The sequence below is a fragment of the Mus musculus genome, chromosome 16, assembly GCF_000001635.26.
Source record: "Mus musculus strain C57BL/6J chromosome 16, GRCm38.p6 C57BL/6J".
NCBI classification, from domain to species: domain Eukaryota; kingdom Metazoa; phylum Chordata; class Mammalia; order Rodentia; family Muridae; genus Mus; species Mus musculus.
In genome coordinates, this window is record NC_000082.6 from 33,644,793 (window position 1) to 33,664,138 (window position 19,346).

The 19,346-nt window shown below is 42.1% G+C and overlaps 1 protein-coding gene across 12 annotated transcripts in view; it reads left to right on the top strand.

Moving 5' to 3' along the window:
- Positions 1-19,346, top strand: part of Slc12a8 (solute carrier family 12 (potassium/chloride transporters), member 8) — a 146,811-nt gene extending 127,465 nt beyond the window's left edge. For 6 of the 12 annotated variants that reach the window (XM_030248992.1, XM_030248993.1, XM_006521822.3 and 3 more), the window contains 4 exons: positions 1,771-1,868; positions 5,026-5,143; positions 13,405-13,465; positions 18,133-18,616. In XM_030248992.1, coding sequence (XP_030104852.1) covers positions 1,771-1,868; positions 5,026-5,143; positions 13,405-13,465; positions 18,133-18,295 — 440 coding nt within the window. In that variant the 3' untranslated portion in view covers positions 18,296-18,616. Of the gene's footprint in view, positions 1-1,770; positions 1,869-5,025; positions 5,144-13,404; positions 13,522-18,132 lie in introns of all 12 variants that reach the window. The other 6 variants (NM_001370999.1, NM_134251.3, NM_001083902.2 and 3 more) reach the window with 4 other exon arrangements.

Sequence of the window (19,346 nt, forward strand, 5' to 3'; positions counted from 1 at the left end):
CTACTCACCTCATAAGGATAGTGAGCAGTGAGAGAAAGGCAAGAAGGGACAGGGAACAACATACACCCTCAGAGGCACACCCCCATCAGAGTCACCTTCTTCTTCCAACCAAGATACTCTTCTAGTGGTTCTCTCACCTCCTACAAATGTTATCAAGTTATGAAACCATCAATGGTTAATCCACCTACAACATCATGGCTCTCATGATCCAATTGCTTTCCCTGAAAATCCATCAGCAGGCAAGTGAGCCCCCAGTACAAGAGCTTGTGGGGGACCTGTCATGTTCAACCATATTAGTCTGGGTGTGAAGCAATGTGATTAATCTGATATGCTTCATTGAGGATACCTCTGCTTCAGTTTAGTTTTTTATTTTATTTTATTTTTTTTATTTTAAGACATTGTCTCTTTGGGTAGCCCAGACTGGCCTAGAATTCATGATCCTTGTGCCTTAGCTTCTTTAGTGCTGTGATTACAGATTCCACTAGTACAGATGTACAGAGGGACTAGTTCTAAAGGGCCCAGGGCCCAGAGTAAAAAGCAGCAGGCTTGCACTGAAATGCATAATGACTGCCAGCTATAAGTCCAAGCTTCAAGATCAATATGGATGCATGTACACCAAGGGCATAGAAACGTATAATACGTATGTAAGAATGCAGATGCATGTGATAGTAAATTCTGTGAAAGAAAGGACATAGTACGAAGGAAACACAACTGGTATGAAGAATTAGGTTTGTGTGGTAGGGTTGAACTTTTGTGAGGCAGTGATATGGTCTATGACCTGAAGAGTGGATGATAGGCAAGCAGCTAAGGGATCTATGAGAAGAGAATTCCAGCAGGATTCCAGACACCTCCTACCCATCAGAAGCAGCCCAGAAGGAGGAGAAAACAAGTGAGTGAGACAGGACCAGGGCATAGATGACGAAGCTCTGAGAGAGGAGCTGGTACATGCAAGGTACTTCGACTGAAGAAGGAGTTGATACTGGAAAGTAAAGCGTTGAAGTTGACACATTTCCTGAGCAACCAGCTATGGAAGTTCAGTGTCAAAATAAGGCACAGTCACACAGCAGAGTCCGGTGTTCTCAGTTGTTTGGCTCGCAGGGCATGGTACTCTTGGTGAGTAGAGCACAATGTTAAACCATCTATATGTATTTTCATGGTTCAATACCATGAGCACATCTGAAATCATGTAAATTGAGAATGCAGCGCTAAATAAAACATTCAACCCTGAGAAGCTCCAGTGTCCCTGAAGCCCATGATGAAGGGGTTGGAATATGTATGTATTAGTGCTCAGATCCTGTTGTCAGCTTCTGGGCTGTATCAGAGACCAGGCTAAGCTAGCTTCAATTACCAGAAGTCAGATGGCAGCAAAAACTATCCTGTTGTAGACAAAAGCCAGCCTGGACCATCAGTTCCAGTGGTCACACCAGGACCCAAACACCAGGTGCCCAGCTCCCCTCTTCTGACCCCCTCCATCTGAAAGACTTGGGGTCCCCCTGGATGACAGATACAGACAAATGTGCAGTAGACTAGAGAGGCTCCCACTTCTACTCTGGCCTTTCTTCCTGTTCTTTTCAGCTGTGTGCTGGTCTAAGGCCATAAGTCCTTCGTCCTTTTTCCTCTGTGAGCAAGTAACAGAAGCTAGCTCTAGACTGATTCACAAAATCTGGGGACATGCGTGTGTAGGTATTTGCTTATAAAAATAGAGCGGGATTGGTAGTAAGTTTGTGAAGGACTCATTTTGGGTTTTTTTTTTTTTTTTTTTTTTTTTAGATTTCTTTCTGAAATGCAGACTTCAGGAACAAGAGATCCAGAGAAGACCAAGTGTTTTCTATGCTTGCATGTGTAACCCCTGGGTCTCCCTGTTAGGGGTGAGTAATTTAATCTTGATCTCAGTATTAATTAGCATCGACATGATTAAATTGCTTGCTTTATTGGAATTAAGGTGAGACTGCCATGACAAGATTTACATCTAATGAACCACTCATTTTAGTCAATTATTTTCTATTTAAGTAATCATATCAGATAAACTTTGGGTTACTAATTTCATGATGATTTGTTGATTGTAGGGAGGAATGGAGCACTAAAATAATGTGATAGTTAATTTCAAATGTCTAGATGTCGCCTAGAATGGACTGAGAGACAGGCTTTTAGGCATGCCTGTGGGGTTTATCTTGATCAACTGAAGTGGGAAAAATTGCCCACTGTGGGTGGCACCATTCCTTAGGCTGGGATCTTGGACTGGATATAAAGGAGAAAATGAGCTGTACAATCATTTTTTACTCTCTGCTCTAGACTGTGGGTTCAATGTAACTGGCTGCCTCAGGTTCCCACTGTTGTGACTCCTTCACCATAATGGACTATGACATGAGCCTCTAACTGTGAGGCGAAATAAACTCTTTCTTCCTTAAACTGCTTTTGTCAGAATAGTTTATCACAACAGGAAAAAGTAAATAAGACAGACAGGGTGTTTGTTTGTTGGTGGTTTTGATTAAGTGGTGACTTTTAAAAGGATATTTCCCCCCAAAACTTGCTTGAGTAAGTGTATAGTTATTTTTTCATTCCAAAATCCAGAATCAGGGTTCTAGATTCTGATTGTAAAATTGACAATTGATACTAATTACCACAATTTCACCCCTGGTCCTCTTATACTTATGGCCATTTCATAATGTAGAATGTGTTTAATTCACCTCAAAAGGCCCTGTATTCTTTCACAGTTTCAATAGCATTTAAAGTCCAATGTCAAAGTCTTAACCCTGGACTCCTATAAAATTAAAACAAAGTACATGCTTCCAATATGCAATGGCACAGAATAAGTATTCTCATTACAATAGAAGGGAATAGGATCATCAGAAAGAATGATCAGAATAAAGCAAGATCAAAACCCAGCAAAGCAAACACCAAATCCTGCAGCTTCATGTCTGCCATCTTGGCGCTGTGGAATCATATGGGCTCAAAAAAGCTTGGATAGCCCTATCCAGATAGCTCCTCTGCCAGTGGGAACTTAATCTTTTTTTCTCAAGCCCACTGTACTATGCTTATAGCTTTTCCCAGCAGATATCTCATGGTTCTGGCATATCCAATATCCTGGGCCCTTCCTTGTAGCTTAGGTCTCTCCTCACAGTTTCACACTATGGCCTCACAAGGCCTCCTTATAGGGGCTCCAACCTTGCAACACACTTACAGGTCTCAATGTCTCTCTGGAACTGTGGTTCAACACTAAAACCACACCTACCCCAGTGGTTGCATCTTTCATGCATATGGAACCAGTCCCACATGGAGCTGCTGCCAGATTCTGCTGCCAGCTTGGGATGCAGCCTGGCCTCCTTGAACCATAGTTGTATAAGCTTTTGTGTGCTAATCCTGGGAAATCAAGTCTCTAGGCAGGTGCTTTTGAGAAAGGGGAATCTGCTTCAATGTAGTCTTTATTTTAATTTAGGTTATCTTCTTTCAAATAAATTTGAGTTTTCAAAAAATGGAGCCTTTGATGGGTAGGTCTTGATCTGAGAAGATATTTTCTCTTGTCCTATTATAAAGCAAAATGCTTCTCTTTAATGGCTATAGCCTCTTTTTCAGCATGTGCCTTGGCCTTGTAGTTAAATTTATTCAAACTCTTATTCTTGACAAATTTATTTCTACCTTTATGCTCAAGTCTTTGTACTTTTTCACCATACATCTGAATTCGTGCATAGAAAGTCATCATACCATAGCCTGAATGCTTTGTTCTCTTAAAATTCCTCCACCAAACAAATTAATTTATCATCTTTAAATTAAACTTCACTTATATCCTTAGGGCATGGGCAAAATGAAGCCACAGTATTGGCTAAAACGTCACATGAACGCCCTCTACCCCAGTTCTGACAGAGTCCTTGATGCCTTTAGAAACATCAGGAGCTAGGTCTCTACTGTCTGTATTTCTATTGGTGTTCTTATCTTCCAAGCTCCTACAAGAATGGCCCACTACTCTTTACTTGCTGTATTCAAAGACTTTACTATCACAAAGTTCCAAATACTTCTACATTCTACCTGTAAAACCAGTTCCAAAGCACTAAGAACCATGCGTTTCAGGTTCATCACAGCAACAACCCCACTCCTGGTACTAATTTTCTGTAATAGTTAGATGTCTTGTTAGGGCTCATTGTTTGAGGGTACAATCCATCATGACAGGGAATCCTTGCAGCAGGAGCTTGAAGTAGCCAGTCATGTTGTATCTACAATCTGAAAGCAGAAGATGAATATCTGTGCTCAACTGGCTTCCTCCCTTTTGTGCAGTCTAGGACTCAAGCCCAGTGATGGTGTCACCTTCCTTTGCACTGGATATTAACACCTCAGTAAACCTAATCAAAATAAATTTTCACAGTCATACCCAGGGACTACCCTAATCTAAATAAGTTCCTCATAGACATGCCTACAGGCTTGCTCCTAGGTAATTCCAGATCCTGTCAAGTTAACATCCAACACGTGCTGCCTTAGTTTGCTTTCTATGGCTGTGATAAGCATTATGACCAAATGCAATTTGGGGAGGAGGGGCTTTATTTCATTTTACAGTGTATAGTCCACCATGAAAATAAGTCAGGGCAGAAACTCAAGGCAAGAACCTAGATGCAATGGTTGATGTAAAGGCCATGGAGGGATGCTGCTTACTAGTTTGCTTCCCATGGCTTGCCCAGCCTGCTTTCTTATACAACCCAGGGACACCAGCCCAGTAATGGATACTACCTACAGTGGGCTGGGCCCTTCTACATCAATCAACAATAATTTTAAAAAATGCCTAGAGGCCAATCAGATGGGGGAATTTTCTTAACTGGGTTCTCTATCCCCAGATGATCCTAGTACAAGTTGACAACAAACAAACAACCCAACCAGTACACTACCACAGTAAGATTATATTATAAGTGAGTTTTAATTATTCAGAATTTTACAGAGCCCAGAAGCTAATAAGAAATCATTGTCTCCTAAGGTTCTAGCCTTCTGTTTTTATCACCACTGTAAGGTCAGGTGACTTACTCTTCTTATCCATATCTGTAGGCTCTTGCATCCCTGCTCATCATGTTTGTGATCCAGTGGCTCTATACCCTAGCTAGTATGGGTGTTGCTGCCCTTGTGTATTTCTACATTGGCCAGGCAAGTCCAGGCCTTTACCTCGGTAAGTGGCTAAGTCATTGTACTACCATTTCCATTATTTTTTCTAGCTTTCACAGAAGAACTTTTAAATATGACATAGACCCAATTTATAAATAAAATACATTGCCAATTAATTTGAGATTTATAAGACCTATAGAACTAAAATGTATGGCAACAGTAGAGCAAGAGCCAAAAAGGATAAAATAATATGTTGAAATAAAGTATACTGATGTAGCATAATATTATATACAGTATGTGCTATGAGTAAATGCTATCATATCATTTGAAGATAGAGTGGGTTAAGTTTAAGAAGTATAATATAAACCCAGAGCCAACCACTAGATAATATAGTGAAGAGTTATACCTAAGAAGTCAACAGAGGTTTAAAAAAAGAGTTGGAGAGATGGCCCAGTGGGTAAAGGGATTTGCTGGTGAGCCTGAAAACCTGAGTTTGATCCTCATGACTTACATGGTAGAAAGATGAAACTGACTCTTTTGAGGTCAAAGTTATCCTTTGACCTCCATACAGGTACAGGAGTGTGTGTATGTGTGTGTGTGTGTGTGTGTGTGTGTGTGTGTGTGTGTGTGTGTACATGGAATAAATAAAATAAATAAATACAATTTTTAAAATGTAAAGCATATCAAAGAAAACTAAAAATAAGTATATAAAGAATATTTATTGATAATAAAGCAAAGACATGACATGTATGTGAGGTCATAGGCAACAAAAGTGGAAAGACAGCAGGTTCCAGGCCAGCCTGACCTATACAAAGAACAACAGTGATCTATATATGTCTATCTGTATTTATCATCACAGTCTTAACACCCCTAATTAAGTGGCAGCTAAGTAAGAAAGTGTGGCCCAACTGTATGCTGCCTACAAGAAACTTCTTTTAATTGGTGAATTTATTTTTGCAGTGCTGGAGATCAAACCCAAGGCCTGTGTACACTATCAAAGTGCTTTGCCCTTGAACTACACCCACAGCTAAAGAAATCTGTTTTAGATTTTTAAAACACACAAATAGGTTAAAAATAAAAAGGATGTGAAAATATATACTAAGCTAACTCTAATCAAAATATAGACACTAGAATGGCTACATTAATATTAAGGTAAGCATCAGAGGAAAGGCTGTTGTCAATGATCAAGTGGATCACTTGATAAAGATGAAGGGGGAAACTCATGAAGAAAACATAATAAGCCTAACTTTCATGCCCTTAAGAACAGAGTTTTGACTAGGTGGTGATGGTATAAGCCTTTAATCTCAGGAGGCAGAGACAGGCAGATATCTATGAGTTTGAGGCCAGCCTGGTCTACAAAGTTCCAGGGCTATATAGAGAAACCTTGTCTCAGAAAATCAACCAACCAAACAAACAAGCAAAAACAAAACAGAACAAAGCAACAACAACAAAAACAACAAAATAAAACAGAGCTTTGAAGTACATGAAAACAGAATCTTATAGAATGAAGAAAAGAATAGAAAAGTTCATACCACACAGATTTCAGCATCTGCCTCCCGACAGATGACACATGCAGGAATAAGGGAATAAGGTTAGCAAGACCACAGAAGACTTGATCAGTACTGTCAACAAGCTTGCCCTAATCTTTATAGAATTTATATTTTTTCTCAGTAACAGGAAACACAAGGCTATTACAAGATACAAATGTTCTGGTAAATTTAAAAGCATTCAGTTCAATTGAATAAAGTATTTCTCTGAAGGGGGGAATAATCAGAAATAAATAACAGGAAGATAATAGGAAAATTCACAAATATTTAGATGCTAAAGAATGTTAAATAACTAAGAGCAGTGAGTAAAGTATAGAAACCACAGGTTTCAAGAGGAAAACAACTAAAATTATGAAATATTTTGAACTGAATGAAACCAAAAATGCAGAATATCAAAATTGTAAGGTATATCATCAAAGAAGAAAGTTTTCAAAATTTTGACCTCAGACCTCAGCTTTAAACTTAACAAATTAGAAAAAAAGAAAAGAAGAGGAAAAGGAGGAGGAGGAAGAAGAGGAAGAGGAGGGGAAAATTAAACCCAAAGTGGCAAAGGGTGGGGCTAGGGGTGGGGATGAGACAAGGGCATAATAAATATCATAGTAAAAATCAAATAGATAGAAAACAAACAAAAAAAATGAGAATGCCAACTATGTTAGTTACTTTCCTGTTGTGGAAAACACCACGAGGAAGACAAGTTACAGAAGGAAGGGCTATTTGTGCTTATGGTTCCATGGGGGTCAGAGTCGACCAGAGCAACACGTGGTAGACATGGAGGCAGGCACTGAATGCTGAGGGCTCACACCTTGAACAGCAAGCACAAAGCAGAAAAAGAGTACCAAGAATGGAGGGAGCTTCTAAAACCTCAGAGCTCGCGCCTAGTGACATATCCCTTCCAGCAAGGCTACATATCTTAAACTTCCCCCAAACAGCAACACCAGCCAGGAGCCAAGGTCCAAACCCTTGCACATATGGAGGACATCCTCATACAAAGTGCCGCACTAGGGAATCAAATCATTGTGTCAGAAGAGCAATAAAATCAGTGGACTTCCAGCCAGACTGAGCAAATTAAGGTAAAATACAAATGACCAAAACCAGGAAGAAACATATCATTGGAGAGTCTATACTATCAAGGGGAAAATAGCTCTGAGTGAGGCCCTGCACATCTTTAATCCCGGTACCTAAGAGGCAGATGCACGTAGACCTCTGTGAGTTCAAGGTCAGCCTGGTTTATAGAGGAAGTTATAAGCCAGCAAGAGCTACATAGTGAGACCCTGGTGGTTTTTTTTTTTTTTTTTTTTTTGGTTTGTGTGTGTGTGTGTGTGTGTGTTTTAAGGAAAAATGAGAGAAAGAGGAAGAGGGAGAGGGAGAATAGAAAAGTCTTCCTTCTAATGATAAAACAGAATACCATAAACTGAATAGTGTATAATTTTTAGCTAAGGGTTCTGGAGACTGGCAAGTCTAAGATCAGAGGCTACTTAGGTTAAAGCCTAACTGATGCATTATAACACAGAGAAAGGCATCCCATGGCTGATATGGACGTGGAGAAGAGGAAGATAAAGGAAGAAGAGACAAGAAGGAGAGGAAGAGAGATGAATTGATCTTTTTTATCTGGAACTCACTCCCTAGATAACTAGCCCACTCCCAGTTTAGAGGATTAGGTCCATGTTTTGCCCTACTGCTGGGGAGGCGAATTACAGGGCGCACTAGACTGCGATTATGCTGTTGCTGCCACCATTGGTGCTGGAGAAAGGCTGAGACACTGCTCTGGGGGTGGGAAAGTACAGCCTAGGATGTGGGAGGCTGAAGCTGGGGTTCCCAAGCTCCTGGGCATCCAGTCGCCTCGCAGCTGGAAAACTGCTCAGAGGAGTCTGGAAGGAAGTATCAGGAGTCCACAGGCCAGTGATGAGGCCGGGACCTGGGCTCCCAACTCCTGGACATCCAGGCACCACTGGGTCATGTGGAGTTGGGAATGGAGTTGGGGGACTGCCAGATGAGGACAGTGAGCTCAGGACTGGGTAATGGGAACTTGGGCTTAGCTCATTGGCGATTGTCCTTAGCTTGGTGGTGGTTGTCTGCTTGGTAGTCAGAAGGCCTTCTCCATGCCCCCACAGTAGTTCTTGATGAAAGTGACAGTCCTTGGTTCCAAACTGTTTATTGGTTGTTTGTCATGGAAAATGGATGCATATCACCTTCTCAGGGTGGACCAGAGATTAAATAGCTTTTGCAGGAAGGAATGTCTGGGAAGGGAAACTTATTGATTAAACTCTTAGGGTCTCTAGATGCCTCGTTAGCATGGAGAACTCTGTTTTGGGCTACATGACTGACAGTGGGGAATGTGGTCATGTGCTCTGGTCCAGGAATCTGGTAGGGAGCAGGAAGATGCCTACTGTCTCAGGTGGGTACCTGGGTGCCAGGGTCTTGGACTCACTCAACTGTAACAAGTTTCCTGGCATGTTCCACTGTCCCACAGAGTATCACTCTGGTTATCAGAATAGCTGAACGACTTAAGGATTTTGACTTTCAACACTTACACTAGAGATTAAGTTTCCACATATTATCACTGGGGGAGACATCAAGCCAGAGCACGTAATTTATATGTTTTCCTCTATCATAAAGCAATTTTAAAGACATATTAACAGCTGTGTAACACTCCATTGTGTAAATGTACCATTTTCATTACTTGTTCATTGGTTGATGGACATCTAGGCTATTGTACACTCACACAATGGAATATTAGCCAGACATTAAAGATGAAATTATGGAATGCACAGGTAAATGAGTAGAACTAGAATCATTGTGAGGTAACCCAGACTAAGGAAGACAAGTGTTACGTGTTTTCTGTTACATATGGATGTTAGCTTGGACTCTTTAGATTCGTATGATTCATTTGAAATACCCATGGAGATTAGGAAAGTAGTAAGGGGCCATTAGGGATGTGCTTTTAAGAGAGGGGACACAGAATAGAGTGATATAAAGGAGGAAGAGAGAATGAGGGAACAGGAAGGATTAAAGGAAGTAGGAGATGGGAGAGCAGGGTAGATGAAGGATTACAGGGAAGGATAACTAACACTTTTGAGAAAAGCATTCTTACTATTGTAGAGGCTTCATAAAATATTCATATAGACATATAAAATAATTTAAAATAGAATTGCCCTAAGATGGGATAATACTCCAACAAGATACCACATGCAAATTAATAACCCAGGTACCAGAATGGGTTACCTCTTTTCGAATCACTGGCCAGTGAGGTCCCATAAACCCTCAACCATTATAGGTGATTTCCACTGTTCTTTGTTACCCTCTAGAATCTGGCCAGCTTTCATGGTGCTGGAAGGTGTTATGCATGCTACTGGAAGAGAAAAGTAACCATCAGTCCCACCCAGCTGCCAACCCTATGAGCTACAGTCATAACTGACCCAGCAGGATATGCCCACTAGGACAATAATGGCACAAATGTCATGGGAGGAACCAACCACTTTTTGATTGACCCAAAGTCCACTCCATGAGATGGAACCTGCTTATGGAACTGTAATTGGGGCCAAGAAACTGTGGATAGATAGTTAGGGAGAGGCCCCAGGAGAGAACCTAACTGCTAAGTAGACATAGCATTAAAATAACTCCTAATGACCTATTGCTACATCCATAGATCCTATCAGCCCTCACCAGAGAAACTTTTTCTCTAGGTTCTAGAACTAGTTGGCAATTAACAGAGACCCTCAACTGGTCAACATATAGAGAATAAGACTGTAGAGCAATTATCCCTAAATGGGACATACATAACTTACTCCTCACTTCAAGGCTCAGGATCTTTTCTAGACAGAGGCAGGAAGACTGTTAAGAGAGGCGCTTGATAGCATCAAGGAAAGAGTCTCTTCCAGACACAACAGGGCAGTTGTGCTTATGTACTCACAATGCTTGTGACTCTGCACAAGACTCTATGCAAGCTCAAGTCAGCCAAAATTCCAGTGTGGACAGACAGAGGTAGGGACAAAGTCCCACCACTAGATAAGATGCCAATGCTATGTGAAAGCTACTGGGAGAGAGAAAATAAATTTTTCTTTTTCTTTTTCTTTTTTCTTTTGGAAAAAGCCCTGTCTGACCTGGAACTTGCAATACATAGACAGGACTGTCCTTGAATTCTCTGAGATCTACCTACCTCTGCCTCCCCAGTTTGGGGATTGAAAGCATACACCACCATACCCAGGCTGAGAGCCAGTTTTCTCCCAAGAGCAGTGGGCAGCATAAGTCGGATTCAACGGGTGTGAAGAAGAAGAAAACGGGAAGTGTGGGTGGATCTGGAAGGAGTTGAGAACAGTGAATATGATCAAAATTCATTATATGAAATGCTCAAATATTTAATAAAAATATTATCTTTTAAAAGATCTGTTGAAGAGGGACTGGAACAATGGCTTAGCAGTTAAAAGCACCTTCTATGCTTGCAGAGGGCCCAAGTTTATCTTCCAGCACCCACATTGGGCAATTCACAACCTCATGCAACTCCAGGTCCGAGGGATTCAATGTCCTTATCTTTCCTTAACTTATGTGCGCACACCCACACACATAGACATTGTTAAAAATAAAAAGAAATATTTTTAAAGAGATGTGTTAGAGAACTAGAGTGCTTGCCTAGTATGCCCAAGGTCATGTCCTAGGTTCAGTCCCTAGAAACACACACACACAGACAAACACACACAGGGGGACTTTTTCCAGAATAATCTATGATGCTCCAATTTAAAATAAAGCAATTAATACCACCAGGTGTGGTGGTACATATCTTTAATCCCAACACCCAGAGACAGACACAGGTAGATTGCTGTGAGTTCAAGGGCCAGCCTAGTCTATGTTAGTGAGTTTTAGGCCAGCTAGAGCTACATAGTAAGACCCGATATCAAAAAGGAAAAAAATAATTAATATCAAGTCCTAACTAAAAATTTCTTCAGATTTACGGTATATGTCTTTTTACAGAAATGCACTTTAGATATCTAAAGTGAAAGCATATACTAAAAATAATGTCTTAGAAAACCAGTAATGCTAGGAAGAGGTCCTGTGTAATTTAATTTTATAGATAGAATATATTTTAATTAACATAATGATTATATCAATGATTGCTTCACCTTAAGAAATTTAAATATTTTCCCAAAAATCCAATCACAGTAAAGTATGAAATAAAATTTCAGGTCAGTGTCTATAATTTAGATAATTTAGAATTTAAGTGATTGTAGAAGTAAGATCAGTTAATAGCTGTCTTATTTTGATTTTGTAGCTTCTTATAGAATATATATAAGGGGTCGCCTCTCTGATACTAAGACTCACTAGGTAGTCTTGCTGGAGGAAGTATACACTAAGGTAGATCAGCAATATTTGCTGTTTTACTGCAGGAATCCTACAGAATACCAAGATAAGATTTTAACATGAGCATCTTCAACTACTGCTGATTTCCTAATCACACATTAAACATGGTCTGACTCGTCAATTTCAAGTATATCTGTTCATGCAATTGATGCATGCTTTTTTTTCCTGGTTCTTTGAGACAGGATTTCTCTGTGTTAGTCTTAGTTGTCCTAGAACTCACTCTGTAGACTAGGCTGTCCTTGAACTCATAGAGATCCAAGTGCTAGGATTAAAGGTGTGTACCACCATTTCTGGCTAAGGAATGCATTTTCTAAAAATAAGTTTGATTAATTGTTCCAAAGTTGTACATAATTTGAGCTAAGCACTTGGAATGCAGAGGAAGGAAGTCCAGTAAGCTCAGGGCTATCATAGGCCAGCGTGAAAACCTGTCTTGGTGGGATGGGTGGATTATGTATACCGTACTATACCAAGATTGGGACAGTTTGGATGAAATGTCCCTCATAGTCTTGGGCATTTGTTACTCCATCCCAGTTGGTGATTCTATTTGGGTTAGGGTTAGAAGGTGTAGCCTTGCTGGAAGAAGTATGACACTAGGCGTGGCCTTTGAGGTTTCTAAAGCCACACAAGATTTTAAAGCCACATGCTGGTCCCAGTTTGATTTCTCGGCTTCCTGATTGTGGTTTAAGATGTGAACTCTCAGCTTGCTGGTCCAGATATCCTGCCTGCCTACTACCATGTTTCCATGTAGTGTATATACATATATATATATATACACACATAAATATAACATAAATATATATCATATAATAATCACTTAAATATATCTATTTCACTATTTATGTATATTTAAGGTTGAACTTTACTCAGATCAGTGTGCCATACTCAAAGGTTATTTGGCCAGTAATAGAAAACAAACAAAACCCCTCACTTCAAACATTTCTCCACTCTGAACTATAAAACTGCCTAAGTGCTAAGTCCTGTGAGGTTGTAGGGATGAGAAACCGTGTTCTCTGCTCTCAGACAGTGTATGGTCCTAGTGGAGGATTTCACAGCATGCATTCAACACACGCAGATATGAATGGAGGTTTGAGTGTCATGAAATGTATTTCCATTCCTGAGACAAAAGTCAGTCAGTCGTCTTCTCTTGTCTTAACAGTAGGCTCCACCCAGTCCTCCTAAGATGTTTGTAGTTTAGATGTGAGTATTTGGAAACCATACATGAGCACAAGTCAGGCTGCTGCCAGGCTGTAAGAGAGTGAGTGTTGTTTGGTTTGAGTGGAACAGTGTGCTTGTTCTGTGTATGTACACACACGTGAAAGTTGTCTGTGAGTATGTTTAGGGGTATATCAGCCCCCGGTGAAGCTGGGATTCAAGATGTCTACTTTTGTGAAAGCCTCAAAAACCTATGCCTATACCTTCTTCACAGGATCAGCATCAAACTTCAGCTTTTTCCAATGGATGAAGTCCTTCTTGGTCCCCTCCTGCAGGTCTGTGCCCACTGGGGCTGGTACAAGGAGGGATGAGTGTCCCAGAGGCTGGGGAGGTACGGAGCGGTCTTGGCTGTGCTTGGACCTAGACTGTGGTGTGGGATGGACCTGACAATGGGGAAGCTCCAGGAGGTTGGTGTTTGCTCCTCACTGTCCCCCACACTCAGTGCATGGCCCTTGCTCCACACTGCCTCACCACACTCAGTACCCAGTTCATGTCCATCACTGTCATCCATACTCAGTACCAGGCCCTTGGCCCTCTTGCTCCACTTCACTTCTTTGCCAGCTTTAGCTCATCAGAACCTCCTATAGGCTCAAATCCTCTTTCCTCATGAGCCAAGCCTTCATCTAGGATCTGATTACCGAGTGATGGGTCACCCGAGTTGATCTCAGTGAGTTTACAGTCAGAGACACATTCCCACTGATACTTAATCACGCCTAAGACCAAAGCCCAAGGGAATGTGAAACTGCATCTCCTACTTCTCCTCTCAGGCCAAAGGTAGTTGGTGCCACTGCCCTGGTGACACTCTAGCCAAGTGTGACCACAAATGAAAGGCCATGGGAGGCTGCTGTGTGACTGCCATTCTCTCTCTCTCTCTCTCTCTCTCCCTCTCTCTCTCTCTCTCTCTCTCTCTCTCTCTCTCTCTCTCTCTCTCACACACACACACACACACACACACACACACACACGAAGGCAATGTTCCCTGTAGCCTCTTCCCTGTGACTCCTTCCCACTCTCATAGGAAGCCAGGACTTCCTCATCCTTTAAGGCCTCAGGGTTCTGGGAACTTCTGCTGTCCGTCCCCTTTCAACAGCAGCATGAAGCCAAAGCTGCGCACCAGGGTTTATTGGGTTGCATTTTGATGGTTTGACTTTGAAACTCTAGATATCTAGTTTATACTTGCCTTAAATGTATAAACATCTTCATCTGCATCTTCCACACCCAGACATTGCTAATGAAGTTTAGGATCCGTTTCCACTGATCTCAGATGTAAGCTTAGAATTCTTTTGCTCTCTTTGTGTCTCCCCACCTCTAAGTTTTTTTTTTTTAATTGTGGTAAGACACACATAACATAATCTTAATTATCTGTAAGTGTATATTCATGGTGTTAAATAAAACCATATTGTCATATAGCCATTATCATCACTCATCTGCAGAGCTGAAACTCCATGTCCATTGAGCTGTAGCTCTGCATTCCCTTGCATGCTTTGGTTTTTAAATTATGTGTATCGGAGAGCAAAGTATATGGGTGTAGGTGCCCTAGGAGGCTGGAGTTGTTAGATTTCTCTGGAGCTGGAGTTACAGGCAAAGTTGTAAGCTGTCTAACTTGGGTGCCAGGAAGAGAACTCAGGTCCTCCGCCAGAGCGGTACTTTCTCTTCACCTCTGAGCCATGTCTCCGGCCCATACCCCAGCATCCTTTTGAGGTAGCTCTTTGCAAATAGTGACAATCTGTTCAAGTTGGCACAAGAAGTGAGATTTGGTGCTGGAGCTTGAGATGACAAAGACCAGGGTGTAGAGGTGTGGAAACAAAGGGAGGGGCCGAGAGAGCTGAGGGGCCAGGGATGGAGGAGGGGAATCGCCTAAAAATGCTTTCAACTGCATTACCTGTCCTTGGAGCTGTGGTAAATATGGGATAACCCCTGCCTCCCATCTTGTCTGAGGCATGAGGCTGGGTGGCTCAGGTCACAGAATATCTACATAGATTTTTTTCCCCCTCCCCAACCTAGGACTGACAGAAAGTAGATTAAGTGGAATTAGGTTTGGCACAGAAGCTGCCTACAAAAGTCTGAGCTTCAAATGTGTGGGTGGGGATATCTGGCATAATCTGATTTACGAGAATATATTTAGTCATTTCTGGCTTGAAAGCCTAAAAGAGTGACCACAGGGTTCAGCACGGCTCCTTGAGCTGTACTCTGATTTCCTGGAATGTCACCTCCAAGGTCACTGAGGTCACTGTTTTGGAGGGTGTTCCTGGGAAAAGGCAACGCTTTGATTGGACAGAAGCTAGTCCACACAACCCCTTGCTCAATGCGTGGCTCTGGACTAATGAAGTGGCTTGTGGAGCCTTGGCCAAGTCAGCATCAAACTTGCTGGCCACACCATGGCTCCTGGGTGTGTTTTGTGATGATTTAGATGAGGGGAGGGCCGAGGGGAGGGCCAAGGAGTGGCTTAAAAATAGAAACTGATGGCTGTGCTTTCTGCTGTGTAGTTTTGACTTTTTCAAGTATGTCCTCCAGACCAAGGGCGAGTCACAGTGAAGTGTGTTTGGGTTGAAAGATTTGGCTATGTTCTATTCTCTATTATATCTGTACGTTACAGTGACTCTGTGAGGTTAGCTTGGAGCCAAAGCAACTGTCCAGAGAAGGGCTCTGCAGCAATTCTAGGAAGCTGATTTCCCTAAATCCAGAAGAATGTGTAGGTTTTCCTGGGGTTTGTTTTCTTGTTTTTTGTTTTTGTTTGTTTTGTTTAGTCTTTTTGGCCACCTCTTTTTTGCAGGTCCTCCCCTCATTAAGGCAAATTCAGTTTTCAGGAACTCTTTTTTTTTTTTTTTTTTAAAGATTTATTTATTATATGTAAGTACACTGTAGCTGTCTTCAGACACTCCAGAAAAGGGAATCAGATCTCGTTACGGATGGTTGTGAGCCACTGTGGTTGCTGGGATTTGAACTCGGGACCTTTGGAAGAGCAGTCGGGTGCTCTTACCCACTGAGCCATCTCTCCAGCCCAGTTTTCAGGAACTCTTAGCCTGACTAATTTAGATTCATGTGACCTGGTACTTGCCAGGGTCGGCTGAAGCTGCTGCTGCTTCAGTTCTACAGACTTATGGCCTCAGGCCTCTCTTTTTACATCACTCTTTATATCTTGTTTTACATCCCTGATTTTGAACACTTGAAGATTAATCTGAGTGAAATAGCTGATTCTTTTGGGGGGGAAGATGCTCAGCGGAAATCTGTGCCTCTGAGGGAACTCAAGGACCTAACAGGCTGTGGACCTGCGATGGAGGGGCAAGAGAACAGAAGACTATGGAGACAGAGGCCTTCTGAGGCCATGAACTGTTGAGGGACAGAGCTAAGAACAGCGCTGCCTTCTTCAGCCTCTGATACCTTCCTCTGACACAGACACAGCATTGACCGTGATCTCCACTAGTGTATCCACCCAGATGTACAGAGACTGTACCAGTGGACTTAAATCTGGGATTCTCTTGTTCTTCACTATTTTGGAACCCAAAGCACAGGCACGTTACCTCTTAGCTGCTTGCTGAGTAACCTTGGCAACCTAGAAATGACTGCTCACTCAACTTCCTTCCTTCCTTCCTTCCTTCCTTCCTTCCTTCCTTCCTTCCTTCCTTCCTCCCTCCCTCCTTCCTTCCTTCCTTCCTTCCTTCCTTCTTTTCTTTTTATAGGATATCTTTTATTTATTTATCTCTTGATATTTTCACACACATAAGCAATGCATCTCTGTCATGTATACCGTGTCTCCCCAGGGACCTGCAACACTCACCCCTTCCATTTCATGCCTTCTTTTTGTGTAATAACACTGAGTCCAGTTAGCGCTGCCTGTTGGAATCTTGATTGCTCTTGCTGACTTGATTGTATGTGAATAATCATATGTACAATGAGCTCATAAACCACGAGCAGTGGCCATTCCGTCTCCAGAGGACAGCATTTCGTAGTCTTCCCTGTTCTCTGCTTCTCCTTTCTGCCCCTCTTCCTTAAGTTCCCTCAGCCTTGGTGACAGGGGTGGATGTGGATGTCTCGTGTGGGGCTGAACGCTCAATAGACACTTATTCTCAGCGCTCTGACTGGTTTTGTCTCTGTATTAACTGCTGCGCACTCCAGACAGAAGCTTCTCTGGCTAAGGTTGAGGGCAGCGCTAATCTATGTGTATAAGCAATAATCATTTAGAAGGCAGCTTGACAATACGTTCTTTAGCAAAACAACAGTAATGAGTTCCTCGCTGGGCCCATAACCTCCTGAGCCATTACTTTTGATCAGGATTATGGTACCAAGTCTTAATTCTTTTCTGTGGAGTAGGCCTGAAATCCAATCAAAAAACAGTTGTTAACCCCATAACCTTTCCTGCTACTATTGCAGCCACAGGCATATTTTGCCTAGAAGGGTGGTTTTGTAGTATGCAGGGTTGGTGTAGGGACACCTCAACTTTCTTTCTAATGAAGCCAAGCAGTTTCTCTTTCCATTCCTCTCCAGTCTGTAGTTTAGTCCTGCCATTGTCTCATTTGATAAGAACAAAGAAAAGTTACAGAACTCTCACAAAACTGTCTTTAGGGTGGGCATCCCTTATTAGAAGGTATAGTTTTACAGTGTTTCACTTAACAATGGTCAATATTACCGTCTTCACTTGATACTGTATCTCCTACTTTGAGTTCATAGGCTGTTGTAGTTCCCAACAATTATCTTTTAAGTATTTAAAGACATAAATGTTAGTGCAGCTGGTGTTTGCACAGTATCTCCATGGGGTGGACAGTATCTCCATGGGGTGGACAGTATCTCCATGGGGTGGACAGTATCTCCATGGGGTGGACAGTATCTCCATGGGGTGGACAGTATCTCCATGGGGTGGACAGTATCTCCATGGGGTGGACTGGCTCCCATAATTCATCTCCACCTGTTCTTCCCCTCTCCCCATCCTATGTCTCCCCCAAAGGAGCCTGAGGTCCGCCCAGGAGCAAATCATCTTGGCGCCATCACCAGCCAAGGTTGACATGGCAATGACTCAGCTTACCCAGGACAATGCAGACTTCGCCACCCGAGATCGTTACCACCACTCCTCCTTCCTGAGCCGGGAGCAGTTGATGCCTCCCTACTAGGACCTCGCTGGACCCCACCTTTCTAGAAGCCGCTGTGGAGATGGGGGACCCAAGCCTCAGAACCTTTGGAAGTTGCTTCTACCAATAAGAAAACCCAAGACTGGTCTTCCCACCACAGCCTTGGACGCTGGAAATCACATTCCGGTCTGAAATGGCATGTCTAGCCAGATACTAGGTATGACTATGGCTTCCACGTGTGCCCAACCTGAAGAGTCCACAGGCACCAGGATGATCAGGTGACACCAAGACAACCAAATGTGGAGAATCAAAACGAGATTTCTTATTCTAAGGGGCCAAAATAAACACTTCTTTTTAATTTTATTGTTTTATTTTTTATTATTTTTAAAGAATTATATATATATACATATACTGTAGCTATTTTCAGACAGAAAATAGCATCACCAGAAGAGGGCATCGGATCCCATTACAGATGGTTGTGAGCCACCATGTGGTTGCTGGGAATTGAACTCAGGATCTCTGGAAGAACAGTCAGTGCTCCTAACTGCTGAGCCATCTCTCCAGCACCCTCCCCTGTTTTATTTATTTTGTAATGTATACTAACTACACTCACATGGTTCCCAAGCCACAGAGTATAGAAACCCCCTTCTCCCTGTTTCTCATCTGTTTGGTGTCCGTCCCCCATCACAGGGGCAACCACTTCTCATGCAAACATCAGCCACCTCTTTACAGACCCCTCCCATCTGCAAATGCAGCTCTGTTTACAATGCACTACATCCCGCTCTTCTCCCTTAATCTGCCATAGAAGCATTTCCATGAAGATGCTTACACAGTTTCCTCCTTATGTCTCTATGTCTGAATGTGCCTTAATTTATATACTCAGCCTCACGAGGACGGCATTTAGCTTCATTCTGATATTTTGCTATTACAGCCGCTTCTGCAAAGAGTCACTGTGTTTGTGTGCACAGTCGTGAAGGATACCTGAAGATAAATTCTCAGAAGGAGAATTACAGGGTGACTGGGGATGTACATTTGTAAGCTGTTACTGTTTGGAGAAATGCTTTTTAATTAAAAAGTCAATCAAATACCATGA